Consider the following 18,008-nt stretch of genomic DNA (forward strand, 5'->3'; position numbering starts at 1 on the left):
AGGCAGCCATCAAGGTGACTTCCTGAGAATGACACACAAGACTGTATGACCTCCAGACGTTTAATCTGCGTCCTCTCGTACTCCAGTTTGGTCTCCAGCTCGCGGATCTTGGCCTCCTGACGGCTCACCAGGGACTTGTCCACCATGGACTGCTCCTGGAACTCCAGCTGGCTTTGCAGCGAGTGAAGCTGTGGGGGGGAAGACACACTTTCAGTAACGCAAACACACATTGACCCTTGTCAGCCCCCCCACCCCCTCTACAGCCTGCTAAATGCACGGCAGGAAAAATCAAACGTTCTGTGTATGGAAATTGAATTCACGTTGACTTTTCACCCTGGAAGTGAATTGCACATGGCCGTGTGAGTCGTGACTCGGAGATGAGCTCCCTGTCGACTCCCAACGTGCATGAGGAGCCTGGGATGGATGAATGCTGAGTCAGAGTCCTTCCGATCTTATTCCTATATCAACATTGGTTTTAACAGCTCTGTGGCTGTAAGCAACCTCCCAACCTTTTTTTTTTTTTTTTTTATACATAACTAAGGGACCTGGTGTTGCCATCAGAGAATTGATGAAAAGCGGTCCACTAAGCTAAAGTTAATTTCCATTTAAGGACCGAAATAATACTAATTATTTTAAGTCAAAATAGCAACTAAATGCTGATTAATATTTTTCTTGAATATATCCATATTTGGTAAGGTGGGAAAGGTGTGAGCTGGCAGCGAGTTCCATAGACGGCATGCCCTTGGTACGTAAGAGGATTGGTGAAGATGTGTGCGAGACCTGGGGATAGTTACACAGTATGGATGTGCAGTAGAGGAGGATCTTGTTGTCCTCAAACTAGCAAACACCGGGGGGATGATCGAACCAATTTCCAACGATGGCTTGAAGAAGAAATGTCTGTAAAATGTGCAGAGAGTAGCAACATCTCTTCTAAGCTCCAAGGGGTAAATACCAGCATTGGTTGGGTCTTCAATGTTCAGAAGACGCAAGGCCTTCCACTGAAGTCTGCATAGAATACTGAGAGCAGTATTGCCAGCTCCACTCCAAATGGGTGATGCATACTCCATGAGGGGTATCAAACCTTGAGGTTTGATAGTATGACACCACAAGGCGGCGATACTCTAGGTGTGTTCATCAGTCGGACTGGCTGAGCGGTTCACTCCCTTTCCACTTTCTCATGCACTACAGATCAGATTTGTTTTTATCAAGCCTTGAGATGTTGCACTGTGCTTGGCAGTCCTTGAATGCACCACAGCTGTGTGCTGTGACTTTCATTTATTCTAATTGTTATTCCCTCTCATTGTTTTACATTAAAATCCACACTCGACCATGACATGAGTTTCTGCCAAGTAAGATTCTTTATTTTTTATTTCTTATTTATGAATGAATATTTACTTAGTTGGAGAATAAGAAGCCTGTTTACAACCTTCTAAATATTATTAGAGCCCTCTTCACATGAAATAACACCCCCACAGTCACCTTTACACTCCCATTACCCAGTACAATAGACATAATAAGCGAGAATAAGACATGGAAAACCTGTTTACAACCTTCTAAACATGCTTTTAAACATGATTAGAGCCCTCTAGGCATGAATTAACACCCCCACAGTCACCTTTACACTCCCATTACCCAGTACAATAGCCTTAATGAGTGAAAATAAGACATGGAAAACCTGTTTACAACCTTCTAAACATACTTCTAAACATGATTAGAGCCCTCTACACATGAAATAACAGCCCCATAGTCACATTTACACTCATAATACACTCACTTTCACTCCTAGACTCGCGCACGTGTGCGTTGCTGTAAATGTGTTGGGGATTCTTGATCCAGCCTGATCCAGTCTGGTGCTTGTGTGTCTCAGCCAACATTACAGTGGCATTACATTACAGTACTGCCACCTAGTGACCAGAAATGCCTGCTACAACTAAAGGTACAAATATATTGAATAGCTGGTGTAACATAAAGCGCACCTACTGATCCATGACTATGGTTGTGTTGATAATAAGCACAAGTTCTTGCATCAGCAGCTAGTATGGTATTGTACTACGAAGACAAGCTGCTTTAGGCATTGCATGTTGCCGTGTTGATATATGTTGGTATTCTTAGTAGCAGCACCAGCCATTCAAATGAACCAGGAAGAAAGAAGGCTGGTCAGATCATTTTTCCATGACTATGTATTTTACCTCATGTAGTCATTTTATGCATTCAGGCCAAACAATAGAGACAATATGAATATTTGGATGACTCTAGCAGGACTCGTTAAGGATTCCATTTTAGGTATGGAGTCAAGCTGTGAAATGTAAAGTGTGAAGTGGTGAGGGATTCAAGTAATCTTTCCTTCAGATGTCATTTTCATGTTAATGTCATTTGTGGTGAAGAATCATAGAAGAGACCTCCCTCCCCCGTGACCCTACTGGGGAGAAGCGACATAGAAAACGGAAGCATGGATAAGAGACCTGTAGCCATCGTCCTAAGTCAGCGACTTAGAATGTGAGGTGAGGAGGATTTCTTAACTTTGATTTTACTTAAGCTCTATTGTCCTACTGGGGAGGAGACCAGCATTTCAAGGTCAAACGCTTAAGATGGCTATCGGCGCCTGCGGCACGGTCTTCACGACGCCTCGGGCGGAAGCGTACCCGTGGGTGGGCCTTATGGAGAAGCAAGCGAAAGAAAGCTTCGTCTCCATCTGAGTGGAAGTGGACGTGCTGATGGGCGGCAGCTGAGTCAACTCACTGGAGAAGGCAGATTCTCTTCTTCTGCGTGACCTCAAACCCTTTTCACCCAAGTAACAACACACCTTGATGAAGCCTGTCTGAGATGCTTTCACCATCAAACAGCAAAAGGCTAAGCGTACGTGAAGATGGAATATGAAACGTTATATATGTGCGGGAGACAGACTTATGCGTGCAAATGACACTCCAGCAGAACACCACCATCAAGAACAATTATTGTGCTTGCGTTAAGTGAGTGCATTAGCCTGTTTAGCATATAAATGCTGAGCTTCAACACTTTCATGACAGTAATTCAATCAGTCCGCCTGGAAGGAAACAGCCAAGACTGGAGAGGATGAGGAGCTTCACATCAACCACCAATCTTACACGAGACCACGTACACACGCATTATTCTCACTGGGGAAGGAGAAGGAATATCACACCAGGTATGTCATGACATAACAGAGGTGTGAGCCTACTACACTGCAGAGAAGGAATACCACACCATGTATGTCCTGACATAACAGAGGTGTGAGTCTACTACACTGCAGAGAAGGAATACCACACCATGCAAGTCATGACATAACAGAGGTGTGAACCTACTACACTGCAGAGAAGGATTAGCAGATCATATAAGTCATAACATAACAGAGGTGTGAGTCTACTACACTGTGAGAAGGATTACCAGATCATATAAGTCATGACATAACAGAGGTGTGAGCCTACCACACTGCAGAGAAGGAATACCACACCATGTACTATGTCATGACATAACAGAGGTGTGAGCCTACTACACTGCAGAGAAGGAATACCACACCATGTATGTTATGACATAACAGAGGTGTGAGCCTACTACACTGCAGAGAAGGAATACCACACCATGTAAGTCATGACATAACAGAGGTGTGAGCCTACTACAGGGCAGAGAAGGAATACCACACCATGTACTTTGTCATGACATAACAGAGGTGTGAGCCTACGACATGGCAGAGAAGCAATACCACACCATGTATGTCATGACATAACAGAGGTGTGAGCCTACTACACTGCAGAGAAGGAATACCACACCATGTAAGTCATGATATAACAGAGGTGTGAGCCTACTACACCACATAGAAGCAATACCAGATCATATAAGTCATGACATAACAGAGGTGTGAGCCTACTACACAGCATAGAAGGACTACCGGACAATCATAACAGAGGTGTGAGCCCACTACACAGCATAGAAGGACTACTGGACAATGTATGTCATGACATAACAGAGGTGTGAGCCGACTACACTGAAAAGAAGGAATACAACATCATGTCTGTCATGACATAACAAAGGTGTGAGCCTACTATACAACATAGAAGCAATACCAGATCATATAAGTCATGACATAACAGAGGTGTGAGCCTACGACACTGCATAGAAGGACTACCAGACCATGTATGTCATGACATAACAGAGGTGTGAGCCTACTACACTGCATAGAAGGACTACCAGACCATGTATGCCATGACATAACAGAGGTGTGAGCCTACTACACTGCATAGAAGGACTACCAGACCATGTATGTCATGACATAACAGAGGTAGGAGCCTACTACACTACATAGAAGGCATACAGGTAACCAGGTAACCAGATGGGCCTACCTTCTCTTGGATCTCCTGCTTCTCCTTGGTGGACTCCTCCAGCTGCGCCTGGAGGTCACTGATTTGGCCCAAGTCTCTGGCAGACTGACCAACAAAAACAAACATTGCGTCAGAGCTGATGAAAAGGATGAAATGGTCTGTTGGTTCAAAGTTGAAGAGCATGGCCCTGAAAAGGCAAATGTGGATTGAATGTGATGTAGGTGTTCACACTGTCGTCATCTCTTGATGGCGAAGGCAGCAAAGCTTTCTGTCTTTGAAGGTGGGGTTGATAAGCGAGGCCTCTGGCGGCGCCATCGCTGCTGAGCTCGGAAGCAGTAAGACCGTCATTTCAAACTTCTCACTAACATCCAAGAAACGAGCCGGAGGATCCCATTGGCTGTCCGCTATGGTCTCAGACTTTTGCGATAAATTGCTTTTTTTCTCTCACTCCCATTTCTTCTTAGAACCTTAAGATCCAACACGTGTGTGTGTGTGCATGTGCGTGTGCGTGTGTGTGTACAGTACATGTATGTGGTATAGATTGGAAAAGAAAACACTTTGGATGGCAGCAAAGGTCCTTGAAGGAAGATAAAAACAATGTTTGCCCTTTGCTACCTGCCAAGAGATGTGTCACAGATGGATTCGTAGATAATAAAAGACTTTGGAGACTGTGAGGTGATGTGGTTACCTGGGAGACGGCGGCCTTGTGTTTCTTCATCAGATCATTCATGTCCTCCTGGTCCTCCTCCATGCGAGACTGCATGTCGTTCTTCTCTCGCTGAAGGCGGCTCACCTGCTCCTCCAGCTGATCCAGCACCATGGACAGGGACAGGCACAGGAAGCATTCATGAGATATAAGAAACAATCATTAGTCAAACGTGGAGTAGCGACTGGCAAGACAGGGGGAAGGATTGGGGGGGGGCATAAACCCCTTCCAAATGCTTGGGTCCTTTAATGTGAGACCTCCCCTTGCCATATAAATCAATTTCCATACATCCCCGGAGACGCCAACGAGTGAGAAACGCATCCAGTCTCCTCGTGTGACAGCTCTTAACGAGCAGATGCTCAGAAAAAGAATATTTGTGCAAAATGCAGCCATCAGCCGTATGCCAAAGGGCATCTTATTCTGATCTCCCACAAGGATGTGCTGATGAGGCCTGATGGAGAGGTCGTGTGCTAACATCCACTAAGAATATACTGGATGACTGTCAGAAAGCAGTAGTGATTACTGCGCTTGCTAACACACAGACAATTCACTTCAATTCAATATTTGGTGTCAGAGACCCGACCGTCAAATCAATCTCCCCAAAGTAGCATTTACAAAAAAAATATTTTCATAGTAAGAGCAGAGAAAAAGTGTTTACCACCTTCTAAATACACTTTGAAACTAGATTAGAGCCCCCCGGACATGAACTAACAGCCCTATGTGACATATGGTACACGTAGGACCAACATAGTAGACATACTGTGATAAGGGAAGATAAGATGGTGCTGTAAAAGCCTTCTGGTTGGGGGCTCAGAGGGGACTTTTATTGTGGCGTGAGTTCCGGCTGCCACTCATGTTAGCTGGTGTTAGCTGGTGAAGAAAATCAGTCTAAGTCTAAATATTAGGAAAATAAGGTCACATTATTATGACAACAAAATTGTCATCTTAATTCAACAAAATCTATGAGTATAAAGTCATCATATTTTGAGGGAAAATGTGTCATTTTGAAGACGATAAAATTGAAATATGAAAGGAAATATTTTCTCCAGTCCTAATATTCTGAGAAACAGTGAGCTTGAAAGAAAGTTATATTAAAGGAATATTAGCAGAATGAAGTCATGATGACGATAGAAGTTAGAAGTAAACATATGTTTACGTTTACATATGACAAAGCGCAGAAGGAATATATTATTATATTATATAATAACACATTCAAACGTTAAGAAGATTTTTCCAATTCATGATGAAATAACAGAAACTACAAGATGTAATGATGGATACTTGTTCTTCTGGTTTTCCATGAAAGCAGCTGCTCCAAATGCAACTGACCACCCACTTATTCTATTCCCATAATTTCTAACTGTGGTTAATTATGAGTTAACTAAGGATGAAATGCAATTAATAGCAATTAAATATTTGAAAGGTTTGAATGAATTGCCATCCCTTTTATTTTTGAGAGGTAAGGTAACACACGTACGTACGTAGATGCTTACGGAAAGATCTGTGATCCAATCTGTGATTAATTGTGATTAAATATGAGTTAACTGGCGTGGTCTTTCCAGTCAATTGAGCTGTCAGCTGAAGAAGACAATGCTGGGCGTGATATTGAATTGGATTGGATTCCATCATGGAAACTCACCGCCGCTTTGGCTTTGGCCACGTCCTCCATTTGTATATGCAAGTCCTCTATTTCCAACTCCATGCCCTTTCGAGCCTTCACGGCCGCCGCACACGTGAACTCGGACTCCTCCAGCTGTGGGGAGAAGGTAAGGGCCCACAGTGAGAAGGTCAAGGACGTGTTTGGGCTTGGCAGAGGATTGAGGATTCATCTGACAATGTGTGAGACCATCTCAAAGTGAAGAGTGGCGTACTTGATTTTTGAACTGGGAAATCTCCCTCTTGCTCGGAGCGTTGCTCTTCAGGTGGTCCAACATAATCTGAGCATCTGCCAGCAGGACCTTGGTTCTCTTCAAGTCCTTCCTCAGCCTCTTCTCCGTCTCCACGTCCCTCTGGCTCACCTGAATGACAAATCATTCCCGTCTAGCCGCTGTAGACAAACATGCTCTCAGCTTCTCACCGGGCTCAGCGCCGGCAAATTAAAACACACACACGCGCACACACACACGCACACGCACGCACACACACACACACGCTGTGCTGTGCTGACAAAGGATGAAGATGAGACGGATGGACTACCTGGTCCTGTGCGCTCAGCAGTTTGGACTCCAGCTCACGTCTCTCACGCAAGACTTTTTGCTTATCGTCGTACTCTTCCTCCAGCTGCACCTCCATCTGTTTCAGCTGAGGAACACAGACACATCCCATCAATACGCAGGCGGCTGCTTCACCGCCCTGCTTGGCTCATCACTCCACCATCCGGCTTATTCAGAACAGCTCAGGTCCGCCTGATCTAGGCCTCAAGGAGAAGAACCATACTTACGCTCTCAGCATCAGCAAGGTGTCAAAACACAATAATACTTCTACATAATATCACCATACTGGAGTAAAGTTCCGGGCAAGATGATGTAGTATTGGCTATGCCAAAGTATAGAAGCAATCTTCATCATAACAGAAGGTTTTTCATATGTTGTCCCCCCATTGAAGAGAATACAAAAGAAATAAACGATTGTTTAAAGTAGTTGTTGTAAAGCAGTTTACCAGCAGACAGAACCTGTACAGCAATATTACTAGTACTGTAAACAGTACTGTATACTGACTGTAAACAGTGGCTGGGAACCTGCAGGCTGATGTGATAGAAACCTTGAAGCTGCTGAGCTAAATAATCATATTGCAGTAGTATCATTAATTCCTTTGCTATTAGGGATACACTATCATCACTATCATCACTATCATCACTATCATCCCAACATCACTACCATCACTATCATCCCAACATCACTATCATCACTATCATCCCAACATCACCATCATCCCAACATCACTACCATCACTATCATCCCAACATCATTATCATCACTACCATCACTATCACCACTACCATCCCAACATCACTATCATCCCAACATCACTACCATCACTATCATCCCCACATCACTATCATCCCAACATCACTACCATCACTATCGTCCCCACATCACTATCATCCCAACATCACTACCATCAATATCATCCCAATATCATTATCATCACTACCATCACTATCACCACTACCATCCCAACATCACTACCATCACTATCACCACTACCATCCCAACATCACTACCATCACTATCACCACTACCATCCCAACATCACTACCATCACTAGCCTCACTATCATCCCAACATCACTACCATCACTATCATCCCCACATCACTATCATCCCAACATCCCTACCATCACTATCATCCCCACATCACTATCATCCCAACATCACTACCATTATTATCATCCCAACATCACTACCATCCCTATAATCCCAACATCATTATCATCACTACCATCCCAACATCACTATCATCACTATCATCCCAACATCACTATCATCACTACCATCACTATCATCCCAACATCACTACCGTCACTACGTCACTACGTCACTATCGTCACTACCATCACGGCCATCACTATCATCACTATCATCCCAACATCACTATCATCACTACCATCACTATCATCACTACCATCACTATCATCACTACCATCACTATCATCCCAACATCACTACATCACTATCATCACTATCATCCCAACATCACTACCGTCACTATCGTCACTACGTCACTATCGTCACTACGTCACTATCGTCACTACGTCACTATCGTCACTATCGTCACTACCATCACGGCCATCACTATCATCACTATCATCCCAACATCACTATCATCACTATCATTACTGATTGACTATATTTGTATTTGTGGATATTCATATAGTAGAGTTGTCCCTCACCAATTCAAGCTTTGTAACATGATTTCATGTCGTCCAAATACATGGACTAAAAAAACATATGAAGGTTTCTATTTGGAGGTCAACTAGCGGCCTATTAGAGGTCACAAATAGAATATAGGATTGTGAATGGGACTATAGGGGTGTTATGTCACGCTGAGAGGTCTCTAAGAATATATTCACAAGGTGTCAAATTTCAAAGCATCAATTCACTGAGCACAGCCGATTCGGGAAGCAGCAGCGTTACCTTCTTACTGCAGGACCGCCTGATCTCGTCCACCTCTTCATCCTTGCTCTCAATCTCTTTGCAGTGGCTCTGCCGCTGCCTTTCCATCTCCATCTCCAGACGCAGCTTCGCCTGACAAGACAAGACGAGGACGAGGGCGTGGATGAACTCCAAATGCCAGACGGTCTGACCACAGGCTGCCTACACACCTGCTCCAGCATCTGGATGCTTCCAGCTTGTTCATCCAGCTCCTCCTCTTGGTCTTTCACCTTGGCCTCAAGGTCACGCAGCTGCTTCTTGACCTTGGCGAGTGAGGCTTCATCCTTGGACTCCTGTGAAGACAGATCCTGCAGCTCGGCTTCCAGCTGCTGCACCTTCATGTTGGCAGTAGCCAAGTCCGAGTCCTTTTCCTGTGGTTGAAGGAGGGGCGCAATGAAGGCCGTTACCCGAAGGACTTGAGGAACACCTATGTCCTATGTACCTGAAGCTGCTGGCGGAGGTTAAACATCTCTGTTGTCATGGTGTCTTTCTCTCGGGACAGCTTCTCCCTCAGACTCTTTTCTCTTTGGACCTCAGCCTGGGCCTGATTCTGCTCTGTGTCAAATCTAGAGAAGAGCCATCAGGAAACACGGCAGGTTATGACAAAGATCCTGTTGCTCTGCCGTTTCATGCACGGGTCACCATACCATAGAAGCTGTGTTGCATAAGACTAAGACTTAATGTACAATTCCATATGCTTGTATCGCCATAGGACAGGCGAGACAGTGGAGTACCCGGGATTAAACTCTTTCATGGTGACGAGCTAGCGTGCTGCTAATACTAGCGTGCAGCTAATGCTATTTTCCATCCATTCTGGTCCTCGCTCATGCTAAGCTATGGAGCTCTCACGTTGTTAAAAAGACGGACCGCCAAGTGTCTCCACCATCTCCACCATCCATCCATCTGAGGATTCATGGCTGATTCTTTTCCATCCTGGAGGCTGACAGCCATGCCACCGCATCTCTGGCTTGGCGGACAGCATGTCTGGTGGTACGGGTTGATCCTTCACAAGCCTGCTATGAACATTCTAGCATTTAACCTGCTCTATCTATTATTCTCATGAGCCTGGCTTATTGCAGCTGGCTCGTCATCGTCGGCACAATGTTTTCCTCAATTGTGGAGAAGGAACACTTATGGTTAGTGAACGTAAAAGCTAAGTGTTTCCTGCTGTCAGCTTGTTGTAATTTTCCCTCCCGTGAAGCGCGGCTGAAAATCATTTCACCCACAGAGCATCTTCAATTAGCCGCGGGGGAGAGATCACGTTCTGCCAGCGATGGCTTTCTCCAGTGCTTCAAGTCGCACTCATTTTCCCAGCTAATGTCATCCTCACTTTTCACAACATCTCAGTCACTACTGCAAGGAAAGACTCCAAGTACTTCCTGCTACCCCCCCCCCCCCCTCCCCAAGCGCCAAACCGTCGTTGCTATGACTCGTCTTTGTCTTCTTTGTGTGTGGTTAAGGCATGAAAACAGCTAACTGGTTCTTGGGTGGAAGAATGTTGATAATAATAATAATAACAACAACATGCTTCATATGCAGCTTTCATGGTGGACACGGGGGTCTTGCTGGCTTTTGTCAGGTTTTGTCAGAAGGCCTTCTAGGCGGGGTAGGGGTGTCCCACAACATAGCTACCTCTTTTACCGCTTTGTGTATCTTTAGAAGGCACAGATGTGTGTTCATGTCTCACTAAGGATCGCGAATGATGGGAGACATTGCATAAAAAGTGCCCTAATGTCAGCAAGGTTAGGCTCCACCCCCCGGCAGCCACGGTCAGAAAGAGGCGCGCACGTCACCTTGTGCCCCTCCGGGTGCAATTTCCACTCATGTACCCCGTAGGGCTAATTATTGGCCTTCGAAGTAGAAGCATTAGTTGAGATTTCAGGAAATGTCTTCACCTTGGGGTGCCTGGGCGGGATGGCGCTAGCTACATAAATAGCATGACATTATAGCAGCAGGATGCAGCCGCAGACACCAAGCAATGAGACAAAGGACAGGAACATCCGGCAATTTGTGTTCTTTCCTTTGCCGTGTGTGTTGGAGAAAAGACACATGATGCATTCTGTCCTTCATTTGCTGTTCTCTGCTGATGGACTATCAGAGCACGGTGCCTTCAGGGACCAGGAGAGCACCAGTGGCTGGAACGCTGCAGAGCACTTCCTTCGGGGAAGGGCTTTGACCAAGCATGATCCGCTGCAACCGTGCATGCATCTGTACCCAACCAGCAAATCTTTCTGTGTATGGATGTCACATGACACCAGTCAGCTGACACCCAGTCCCCCCAGGAGGAAGCAATCAGGAGCTCCTGTCGCCGCACGGCGGTAGACGGCGTCTCTTTTTCATCATCCTAATTCTGGATAAAAGAATCATACCAATCATAAAAAGCCTCACTGACTTAGCCAGAGCTTTTCTTAGTGTCACTCACAGACACCCTGGAGAGATGCAGCCATGCCGCGAGGGAAAACGCCAGCAAACAGCAGATCATAGCCAACACGCTAGCTAGCTATTAGCCGACTAGCCTCCAGTCCACGAACTCCACATGTGTTGTTTTTAAACCACAACGACATTTTGTCTTCACACCAAAGAAGCAATGCGGTTGGTGTGGAGCTGCTTTTTGTCCCACAGAGAAGCTGGTATGGCTGTCACCTTGATGGGCTGCACATTTTTACCACCTCGCTCCCGACTCTCACTCCGGCCGCCCTGATGTGGCGTATCTCACGCAAGTAAGTAATATTACTAGTAATATTTGAAAAATAGGCGGGTTGGTTGGTGTCCTGGATTTATTTTTGCAGAGGTTGGCAACCCCAGCAGTTAATTTGCTCATTCTACGGGATTATTATTGACTAGTTCCACTACAGCCCAGCAGTAGTAACGTGCAAATGAGGGGCATCAGGCTGGGGCGGGGGGCAGTATTGGACCTCATGCTATTTATTAGCAATGGAGGGAAAATGAGAGGAAATGAGAATATTTACTTTGCAAGTTCATTACATTTCTAAAATTGGATCCCATCAGAGCCATGAAGGCTGTGCTCGTGCACGTGACATATTTGCGTCCTAAAATGAATAAAAACAATGTGGATGACAATATCGTCAGCAGTTCTGGTTAATGATTGGCTCCTGATCAACCAATCACAAGCCGTCAGGAGGAACGTGACTGACAGGGTGCTGAGAGGCAAACACGAGTACTCAGGTTCCATGACTCACAACTGATGGCTCATGGCTCATGTGGTCATTCGTTCATGTCTAAGTGGAACATTGGGAATGTGCAGCCCAAATACAGTTGTGGAGGGTGCTGTCTGCTACTGTATAAGGTAGATGATAGATCATATCCTACTGTATATACTACTGTATATAGATCATGTATGTATGTATGTATGCATGTATGTATGAATTTATGCATCTACTACATATGTATGTATGTATGTATGCATGTACCTATGCATGCATGCATGTATGTATGCATGCATGTATGTATGTACATATGTATGTATGCATGCATGTATGTATGCATGTACGCATGCATGCACGTATGCATGTATGTATGTATGTATGCATGGACATACGCATGTATGTATGTATGTATGCATGTAAGTATGTATGTATGTATGCATGTAAGTACGTATGCATGTACGTATGCATGCATGTACGTATGCATGTATGCATGCATGTATGCATGTACGTATGCATGTATGCATGTACATGTACATATGTACGTACGTACGTACATACGTACGTACGTATGTATGTATGTATGTATGCATGTACGTATGTATGTATGTATGTAATGTAATGAAAGAGGTACAACTAACTTCCTCTGTTTCTTTTCCAAGTCATGGTTGCGGCTGTGGAGGCCCTCCAGATGCCGTTTGGTGTCCTGCAGCTCAGCCGTCAGCTTCTGGCTCTTCTTCTTCAGCTGCTGCACCGAGCGCTGCACATCCTCGTTGTCGGCCTTCAGGTCGGCCAGCTGCATGTGAGAGATGTGTACTTTTAGCAGAAGAGAACTTTGAAAGCTTCCTTTGTCAAAGATTGAAGGTGACGGAGCGTCGTGCCCTTCTCTCCAGGTGTCTTTTGCTCTGCTGCTCCGCTTCCAGCTTGTCATCCCAATCCTGCTGGAGTTTCTTCTTGGTGAACTCCATTTCCCGGATGGCACTGTTGTACTTGATCCGCCACTCTCCTCCTGCAGGAAAAGGCATGTAGAGCAGATGTCATTGTGACGACCTTTGGCCATCTCCTGCTGTGAATGCAAAGCGTGTGGCACACAAAGAGGAAGGGGCTGAAAGGCTCCGGGATGACGGATGCTGCGGATTATGTGGCATGTTGTACAGCCGGCCGTGCTTAGCACCTTGAAGGACGGAAATAAAATCATCTCATGTGAAATAAAAGCTCTTTTCATCAAATCCTGACCTTCTCAGGTGAAAATATTTGACAGGAAGCCAACAAAGCGGCCCTGGCGTTTGGACCGTAATCTTGGATAAAGCTGAGCCCCCGATTGCGGCGGCTGGAGGACGTGACAAAGTGGCACTTTGTACGCCGCTCGGCGACCCTAATTCTGGAGCTGTCAGGAACTATGACAGCGTCCGGGCAGACGATCAGGTTTGGCTTCATTTCCCAGCTTTATCACTTTTTGACGCTGCTCCACGCAGCCACACCGGGCCTCTGTCAGCGCCGCTCATTAGCATATATATAGCATAATGACAACGTGCCAGGCCAGCGGCTCTGATCCCAGCGATTATTTTCTCATTCATCTAACAATTCTGATGTGCTCCATAATGGCTGGTCTGCGGAGCTGGGAGAGAGAAATGGCTGGTGGACAATGCTCTCTCAGTGGGAGCTCTCCTACTGGCGAGGTGTCAGCCAATCAACGGCCGGTACAACTTGTACGCCCGGGAGAGAACATTTTAATCCCCTGGTGTGAAATCCCAAACTTGGGGCAAATGCAATGCGTCACACTGCCACGTCTCCTGTCGACATGGGCGACAAAAGCCTTTGGTCACACCTAGCCCCGCCCCCAGCCTGCATGTCCATTACGCTGACCTAATCTGCATCTGGGCGCACCCTCACTTCTTCACCCTGGCGCAGGGCGGCCACATAGTCGGGTCAGGTCAGATGGAACGTTGTAGCTCAATATCATAAACAAATGTTGATATACTGTACATACTAGATGTATGATACACATATAGATATACTGTACAGACTAGATATATGATATGCACATAGATATACTGTACATAGATATATGATATACACATAGATATACTGTACACACTAGATATATGATATACACATAGATATACTGTACATACTAGATATATGATATATACATTGATATACTGTACATATTAGATATATGATATACACATACTGTAGATATACTGTACATAGATTGTTGAAGGATGCAGAGTGACATCTGCACCGAGATCATTTACAAAGGAACATCTGGAACATGACCAGGGGTGCTCTAACCCCCGTACACGTAGATATGATATATGATATACATGTATGATATACAAGTAGATATACGATATTCATGTAGATATATGATATGCATGTATGATATGTGCACATGCATGACATGATAAACATGCAGATATATGATATACATATATGATATAGTACACATAGATATGATATACACGTAGGTATATCATATACATATATGATAGACATGTAGATTTATGATATATATATGATATACATGTAGATATGCCCCACCCGGACTGGACCTCCAGCGGCCCCCGGTTGAATTGACCTTAAGGGTTGGGGTGTATGGGGCCACTATAAGACCAGCCCCACCCAGAATGGACCTCCAGCGGCCCCCAGTTGGACTATAAGACCGCATGCAAACAGAGACAATGTTCATACATTGTCACGGCACCAACTAACCAGCATCCTCATCAGGGTCCAGTTCCCCGTTGAGCTCTGATGTTTTCAGGAGCCGAGCTTGCATCACCTCCATCTCCTGGGTCTCCATTTGCTTCTTCACGACATCAAACTTGGCCTGATTGACAAAGCAGCGGTCTGTCAGTGTGGCCAGGAAAGGGTTCTTCTGGATATTTATTTATGATATTATCATATTTATTATGATATTTGCCTGCAGATCCTTCATGTCCTTCTCCAGGCGCAGTCTCTCGGTGGTCTCGCTCTGCAGCAGCTGGGAGGCTGACTCACTCGTGCTCCTCTCATCGGCCAGTTCTGCCAACAAGTCTGCAATCTGTCGGCACGGAAGATGGACAACTTACTTCAGAGAAGTTCACCGGCAATCTGGTGCATCATCCTCACAGCTCACCCTGGTCTCCAGGCGATCCGTGTTCAGTCTCAGCTCGTTACGTTCCTTCTCCACCTTCTCCAGCTTTGACTTCTGCATCTGGATCTCCTCCTTTGTCAGAGGGCATGGGATATCAGGTGTTAGGAGATGTCATACGTGCAAGTAACAGCATTTTGCAAGTGGGTTGGAATTAGCTCACATCTTTGTTTCTCATCTGCTCCTCGGTGAGCTGAACCTTAATGAGTGGCTGGACTGTGGTGAAGACTTTCCACCAAGGCCAGTCCTTCACGCCGCGGTTCTTCTTGATGTTCTTCTGGATGCAGCGAATTGCTAGATCCTGAATCTGTCGACATCAAGTGCCAAGAAGAACATGATATATTGTAGAAGATGTAAGCAAGAACACAAAGTGGTCATCAGGCTGCAGATGCACCTTCCAAAATCTCCTAAAATCCAAGTTGTGCTGATATACAATATAGTAGCTCCAAACTGACAGCAGACAAGAGTGAAAATATCCTAAATGGGATGCAGTCAGGGCCAGCAAAGCCTTCTCTGCTGGCCTAACCACAACAAGGTGACGTATTTTACATACCCCATTTATAGCTTTAACAGTCCATCGGCTTCTACGTGTTCTACGTGTATGTATTGTTGTCCAATCAGATTTCAGCATCTATGTGTTCCCAGTCAGCGTAATCTGCCAAAGGCCTTCAGGGTCAGGAGTGCTGGCCCGTGTCACTCAAACACTATTAGCTACGGGTGGTGTGTCTTTAAGTAATCAGATAATTTCACATTCACCTCTCAGGGCCAGCTAGCAGGCCTACAATAATATCAGCATTTGTCCGTCCTCTGATTGGCTGATCAGAGCAAAGCAAGCCAAGTTCCGCCCACAAGGACACTGGGATCCCTGGTGAGCAGATGGATTTTTTTCTTTGTTTTCAGACAACCATTGTGGTTCTTTATGTTCTTCAGGTGACACGCTTGGGCTGGTTTCTGCATTTGCTTCATCATTCAAGCTACAACAATCAACCAATGATTAATCCAGTTAATGGACATTGATGTAAATATCCTGATTTCTCATGTGAATACAGTATTTCTTCATGTTTGTGTTGTAGGTCAAAAGAGATATCCACGTCAGCATGTCAGCTTTGACTTTGACGACACTGACGGACTCCTCTGTGATATGTAGTGTAACAAACTCTATGACTTGGCTTCGTATGGATTTGCTCGTCTATTGCCTAACCATTCCCCCCTTCATCCAAACGACCAGCTTCAGGTGAATCAACCAGGAAGAGAATATATGTTTTCCCAATTATTCCCAATTTCCCAATATCAAATAATCCTGCTTCAGGCTGGTTACAGATGGACAAGCGGTGGTGCAAGCCATTTTACACGCCACCCCCAAGGAAAGCGCAGCACTCCGGGTATTGGCTGTGTGGGGGTGACAAAGAGATGAATGAATGCTTTCCGCCACCTCCCGCTACCTTCGCTCAGGTAACCGCCACAGGACAAACATTTCATGAACGACGTGCGTGTTCTCCTGCTAGCAGCCATCCCAGGGCTTGCCAGCCCCCTCCGACTATTTCAGCCAAGTGCGTTCCAAGGCTGGAAGCTCATTTCTGATTAATTAAATCAAACATGTTGGCAGCTCATTCTAAGTATTACACGATTTCCATGCTGCTTATGCATGAGGCTCTCGAGCAGCGGCAGATTAGGGGAAAACCCAATTAGAGCAGCATCAGGTACACAGCACCCTGAAGGTACTCCCTATGACCAATTAGGATTTGTCACACTGAGAAACCTCACACGGAGGAAAATGCATTCCCAATTCCTGCCAGAAGATTTGAATAAGCCTGCCTTGTCAGCGCTAGTCTGCAATGATTGGGAAACAAACAAATAATTGTAATACATGAGCCCCGTGTACAAACATGTTAGCATCCATATTACAGGAAGACCGTGTGACAAGCGTGAAGGCAGATGACGGCGCCAAGACAAAGGCATTAGAGCTAAAGACGTGTTTAGGGTGAGCGTGGATGCTACCGCTTGTATGCAAGTCAAACACCTCTCAGCTCTTCTCGACGACACCTTAATCCCATTAGTCCGATAAGTATATTCAGCATTCCAAAGGATTATCTCCACACACTGATGTTGGACAAGGGGGTCATACCAAAGTAGTTTGGGGTGTGTGAGGTCCACACCACGGTCCTCTTACTTGGTCTTCACATACTTTGTAACAGGAAGGGATCCATGGAATGCTCCAAAACATCTTGATGAGATGATACTTTGGTAAACAAAGCGCTAACTTATGATTGATGACTTCATCCATGAGGTGCTGTGCTCCACGGCTTCCTGTATGGTTTGGAGCTCAGCGTTTACCTTCTCCTCGTGTCTCATTGACTTCAACCATTACCTTGATCTTCAGCACCCACAGGTCTTCTTCTCCAGGTGTAAATATTTCATGGCCAAGTATGGAAACTACTGATAGCATCTGTAGCAGAAGTGTGTGGTTAGGGCCAGCAAAGCCTCCCCTGCTGGCCTCAACAGTTCAGATTCAGAATGT

General features: G+C 45.4%; 1 protein-coding gene across 6 annotated transcripts in view; it reads right to left on the minus strand.

Moving 5' to 3' along the window:
• LOC131132200 (unconventional myosin-XVIIIa-like) overlaps positions 1 to 18,008 on the minus strand; it is a 78,957-nt gene that overhangs the window by 14,201 nt on the left and 46,748 nt on the right. For all 6 annotated transcript variants that reach the window (XM_078792254.1, XM_078792253.1, XM_078792261.1 and 3 more), the window contains 15 exons: positions 15,654 to 15,797; positions 15,476 to 15,565; positions 15,281 to 15,400; positions 15,073 to 15,187; positions 13,239 to 13,366; positions 12,999 to 13,153; positions 9,636 to 9,759; positions 9,364 to 9,564; positions 9,176 to 9,286; positions 7,237 to 7,341; positions 6,912 to 7,058; positions 6,680 to 6,793; positions 5,023 to 5,139; positions 4,356 to 4,439; positions 51 to 188 (listed from right to left, as the gene is read on the minus strand). In XM_078792254.1, coding sequence (XP_078648380.1) covers positions 51 to 188; positions 4,356 to 4,439; positions 5,023 to 5,139; positions 6,680 to 6,793; positions 6,912 to 7,058; positions 7,237 to 7,341; positions 9,176 to 9,286; positions 9,364 to 9,564; positions 9,636 to 9,759; positions 12,999 to 13,153; positions 13,239 to 13,366; positions 15,073 to 15,187; positions 15,281 to 15,400; positions 15,476 to 15,565; positions 15,654 to 15,797 — 1,893 coding nt within the window. The remainder of the gene's footprint in view (positions 1 to 50; positions 189 to 4,355; positions 4,440 to 5,022; positions 5,140 to 6,679; positions 6,794 to 6,911; positions 7,059 to 7,236; positions 7,342 to 9,175; positions 9,287 to 9,363; positions 9,565 to 9,635; positions 9,760 to 12,998; positions 13,154 to 13,238; positions 13,367 to 15,072; positions 15,188 to 15,280; positions 15,401 to 15,475; positions 15,566 to 15,653; positions 15,798 to 18,008) is intronic.

Source organism: Doryrhamphus excisus, linkage group LG1, assembly GCF_037039965.1.
Source record: "Doryrhamphus excisus strain RoL-2023G ecotype Guam linkage group LG1, RoL_Dexc_Guam_v1.1, whole genome shotgun sequence".
Lineage (NCBI taxonomy): Eukaryota > Metazoa > Chordata > Actinopteri > Syngnathiformes > Syngnathidae > Doryrhamphus > Doryrhamphus excisus.